This window comes from Bolinopsis microptera, chromosome 4 (genome assembly GCF_026151205.1).
Source record: "Bolinopsis microptera isolate Bmic1 chromosome 4, MBARI_Bmic_1.0, whole genome shotgun sequence".
Classification (NCBI taxonomy): domain Eukaryota; kingdom Metazoa; phylum Ctenophora; class Tentaculata; order Lobata; family Bolinopsidae; genus Bolinopsis; species Bolinopsis microptera.
Genome location: NC_087075.1, coordinates 14,415,168 through 14,419,520, shown reverse-complemented (window position 1 = coordinate 14,419,520; position 4,353 = coordinate 14,415,168). Strand labels below are relative to the sequence as shown.

The 4,353-nt window shown below is 43.0% G+C and overlaps 1 protein-coding gene across 1 annotated transcript; it reads left to right on the top strand.

Annotated features, from left to right (window-relative positions):
- The first annotated feature begins 561 nt into the window (after positions 1–561).
- Positions 562–3,761, top strand: LOC134814273 (synaptic vesicle 2-related protein-like). Its single transcript, XM_063822355.1, has 3 exons — positions 562–1,660; positions 2,095–2,268; positions 2,415–3,761. The coding sequence occupies exons 1-3, from the start codon at positions 1,540–1,542 to the stop codon at positions 3,593–3,595; spliced, it is 1,476 nt and encodes a 491-aa protein (XP_063678425.1). The 5' UTR covers positions 562–1,539; the 3' UTR covers positions 3,596–3,761.
- The last annotated feature ends 592 nt before the right edge of the window (positions 3,762–4,353 follow it).

Genomic DNA, 4,353 nt, shown 5'->3' with positions numbered 1-4,353 from the left:
ACTGTACATAATATGTAATATAGTAATAGCGTTCAATATGATATGAATCTGTTCAGTTTCCTTTATTTATCTTTGAAAAGAACCAACTCTACACTGATGAGTCTTGAGTTACAAGTGTACGGCTGAAGACAGGGAGGCAGGGTACCTGTGTAACACCCTGTATACACAGACCTCTCTATAGTGTATACTGACTTACTTGACTTAAGGCGGGTAGTATTCCCGAGATCCATTGACAACAGTTCTCCACAGCTTTCTGTCCTCCATCAGTCTAGCTATCTCATCTACTGATTTCAGCCCAGTATCTGCTTTTAGGTTATCTAGTAGTGTTAGGTAAGGTCGCCCCCTGTTAGTATGCCCATGACTCGGCTTCCAGAGGATCAGTTTGTTCAGTGTCAGCTCCGGATGTCGGTGAGCATGACCTGCAAGTCTGAGCCTTCGTTGGGTTATCTTGGAGCTGACTTTAGGAAGATCACCGTACAGAGTATAGTGTATAGAGGCCGCTTATGTATACTCAATACTGTGCACGTGTCTATGTTTGTCTACTTCAATATCGTTACCATTGTTCCCCGCTTGGTTACCGTGCTGTGTTCTGCTTCTACCGCCTCATTACATTCCTACGAAACACAGAGGGCTTGTTTCCATGATGCGATGCATAGATTGGTTTCGTTGTTTGAACTTATGTGTATAGCATTGTTCGAGTGAGTCTGTTTCACAATTAGGAGAGCAGAAGCTAAATATCTTTAATTTACTTGTATAATATTATATTGTATTTACTTGTATAGTATTGTATTGTATTTACTTGTATAGTATTGTATTGTATTTAATTGTATTAATGCTTTTCATACAAAATTACAACAAAGTCTTCATGTTATGTATCCTGGGTTTGGACAGGATATTAACCGCTACATAATACTCAATAAATGCAATAAATTTGAAGTGTTGTAATTAGTTTAATAGTATTGCATTGTATTTACTTGTATAATAATATTGTATTGTATTTACTTGTATATTATTGTCATTCTCTCATTTCAATTTTCGTAGAAATTAGGATTTTTAGTATTTTTTAAAATATTTAGTTTATTTTTGAAATTTAAATCACTTATCATAATGCACTACCCCATCAAATTTATCTATTGAGATTTTTAATTCGAATTGCCACATGAAATTTTCACCTTCGACATGATCATTTCATGCTAATGTTAGTCTGAAATGCAATGTAGTAGTACACAGATAATACCTCATGTGATAATGAGAGAGTAAAGGTAATGTTATTCAATTCCTGTAAAACTAAAGTGTAAAGTGCACCTACTAGTAGTTTAGATATTATGTACACAGTAATTGTTAATATCGTACCATATGGTGGTTGAACGGTCAGAAACTTAATCTTATATCTTGCATTGGTGTTGATTGTAAAGTAGTGGCTTGTTGTAATCGTATCCAAGCGGTCTAATTGTCATTTCTGTTCAGGCTTTTTAGTTAATCGATACCGTTTTTGAATTATTCTTAAGAAAATCTAGATTCATACCTCGACTGCAGATCATGGCAACAAGTACACAGGAATCTGATAAAGACGAACTGATAGAATCAGATCACATCGAATATGGTAGCACAGAAGATGAAATAGCCACCAAGTCTCTTGAAGAAATATACACTATGATTGGTAAATAAGAGGGCAGGGAGGCAGGGAGGCAGGGAGGCAGGGAGGCAGGGAGGCAGGGAGGCAGGGAGGCAGGGAGGCAGGGAGGCAGGGAGGCAGGGAGGCAGGGAGGCAGGGAGGCAGGGAGGCAGGGAGGCAGGGAGGCAGGGAGGCAGGGAGGCAGGGAGGCAGGGAGGCAGGGAGGCAGGGAGGCAGGGAGGCAGGGAGGCAGGGAGGCAGGGAGGCATGGAGGCAGGGAGGCAGGGAGGCAGGGAGGCAGGGAGGCAGGGAGGCAGGGAGGTAGGGAAGCAGGGAAGTAGGGAGGCAGGGAGGCAGGGAGGCAGGGAGGTAGGGAAGCAGGGAGGTAGGGAGGCAGGGAGGCAGGGAGGCAGGGAGGCAGGGACGCAGGGAAACAGGGAGGCAGAGACACAGGCTGAAAAACTTACGAATAATTCCAGGTGTTGGAAAAGCGCAGTACATGTATTGGACCATTTTGGCAGTGATATGTTACGTGGATGGCTCTGAAATGGTTCTAATTTCTACTATTGTACCTGTAATAAGGTGTGAATGGGGGTTAAGCATTGTTTGGGAGACCCTGATCAACGTTAGCGCTTATTTCTTTAGTGCTCTAGGTAAGTGCCTTTTATTTATTTTGTAAAACAACAGTCATGTGTGCTTGATTGATATTGCTTGATTGGTAATAGTTGTTTGAGGGACTCATTTTCCACCATGATAAAAGTGAATATAATGAACATACTTTTTGATAGCCACATTTTAGGTGGAGGAGTGTTTGCAAAGTTTCCTGACATCTACGGAAGAAAGAAAATGATAGCGATAGCATTAACTCTGCTGTTCCTCACTTCAAGTGCCTCAGCATTTGCTCAAACTAAAGAGCAGTTCTTCATACTGCGATGTCTCAGTGGAGTCTGTATGGGAATTACTTATCCGACCTGCAACAGTTTCACTGCAGAAATAGTGAAGAGCACCCACAGAGAGGTGGGACCCATGCTTTGTAGCTTGTTTTTTAATATAAGTGTGTTCCTAGCTGCTGTTTTGGCATACTTGTCTCTTAATACATTAGGATGGAGGTGGTTTGTTTTCGTAATGGCTGTGCCCCTGCTAGTTTGTTTAGTTCTTCTGGTGTGTCTACTACCGGAATCTCCACGGTATCTAGCTGTGAGTGGAAGAAAGAAGGAGGCTATGGAGGCCCTTCGGCGCATGGCGAAGGTGAATGGGGTGTCTCTTCCTGAGAACTTGAAGATAGCTGTACGATCAGACCAGGAACTTGGCTCAATCTCTGACATTTTAAAATCAGATTACAGGAAAGAAACCATTCTCCTCTCCATCATGTACTTTGGTAATCTTCTCATACTGTTTGGGACGATTGTATTCGTTCCGTTGGCTCTCTACTCCGGGTTCTGCGGAGGTGAGGGTGATCCTCCTGTTCACAAATGCGTTGAAGTTCAGCAGAACTCTCTTCTAGAACTTTCCATAGTTACCTTTGCTTGTGTTGTTTCCTCTTTTGTTGGATATGGTACCAGCATTATAATGGGCAGGTCAATCTCTCTCAAAATATTTGCAACTGTCAGCTTTATCACAAGTATATTCCTCTTCAAGTGCTTCTCCAACATTGTGACAGTGGGACTGTTCTTCGTTATCAAGTTCATGCAGGTGTCCCACAACATTGTGACACTAATCATAGTACCTGAGCTGTACCCCACCACCTTCCGTAACACTGCCATGGGTTTTATCAACAGCTGGGGCAAGCTAGGAGGAGTGGTGGGAGCTGGGGCTGTTTACGCGCTCTATTACTACAGCCCCATGTTAGTGGTTGTTATGTTCTCTGGTGCTGCGCTGATGGTGGCTGTTGCGTCGTGGATCTGGAACAAGGAGACTAAGGTTACAGTTATAAGGGATGTTGGGGAGGATGATAGTTCCAATCAATCAGAGTCGTGGTGATTTAGCAATTTATTTTTGCTGGCTTGGTTATTTTATAGTTGTATTTTAGGAACTTATCTGTTGTTTATGACCCACTTTTCTATCATTGGCTTTATAAATGTTAAATTGTAGCAGCAGAACTTAAATAACTTTTAAAGTTTAAACCTGAAATACAGCAATAAAATGATTATGTTAAATCGGATAATTGCAAAACCTACCAGATTTTCGGGCATCTATTTGTCGCAGTCCGATAAATAGCAGAATTGTTAAACGTGGTAGCTTTCACAGCGATGCTAGCGAAGAAAAGCCTTGTTGTCATTATTGTAACCTTGATAAAGTCCAATGCGTGACGAAAATTTGGTTTTACAGTTTACTTAGTTCCTTGTTTCACTTTGTTCGCAGTTTTATTTCGGGAGACGTGAAGTCTAAAATGAAAGCTAAATTCGTCATTATTGTGAGCAATTTCATGGTCTAATTCATGGTCTAATTCATGGTCTAATTCATGGTCTAATTCAGGGTCAGGGTCAGGGTCAGGGTCAGGGTCAGGGTCAGGGTCAGGGTCAGGGTCAGGGTCAGGGCCAGGGCCAGGGTCAGGGTCAGGGTCAGGGTCAGGGTCAGGGTCAGGGTCAGGGTCAGGGTCAGGGTCAGGGTCAGGGTCAGGGTCAGGGTCAGGGTCAGGGTCAGGGTCAGGGTCAGGGTCAGGGTCAGGGTCAGGGTCAGGGTCAGGGTCAGGGTCAGGGTCAGGGTCAGGGTCAGGGTCAGGGTCAGGGTCAGGGTCA

What these genes read in the sequence shown, in the direction of transcription:
- LOC134814273 (XM_063822355.1), top strand. Translation starts at nt 1,540, where the DNA reads ATGGCAACAAGTACACAGGAATCTGATAAAGACGAACTGATAGAATCA. An exon ending in AGAAATATACACTATGATTG is followed by an intron (nt 1,661 to 2,094) that starts GTAAATAAGAGG and finishes GAATAATTCCAG; the next exon opens with GTGTTGGAAAAGCGCAGTAC. An exon ending in TTATTTCTTTAGTGCTCTAG is followed by an intron (nt 2,269 to 2,414) that starts GTAAGTGCCTTT and finishes GCCACATTTTAG; the next exon opens with GTGGAGGAGTGTTTGCAAAG.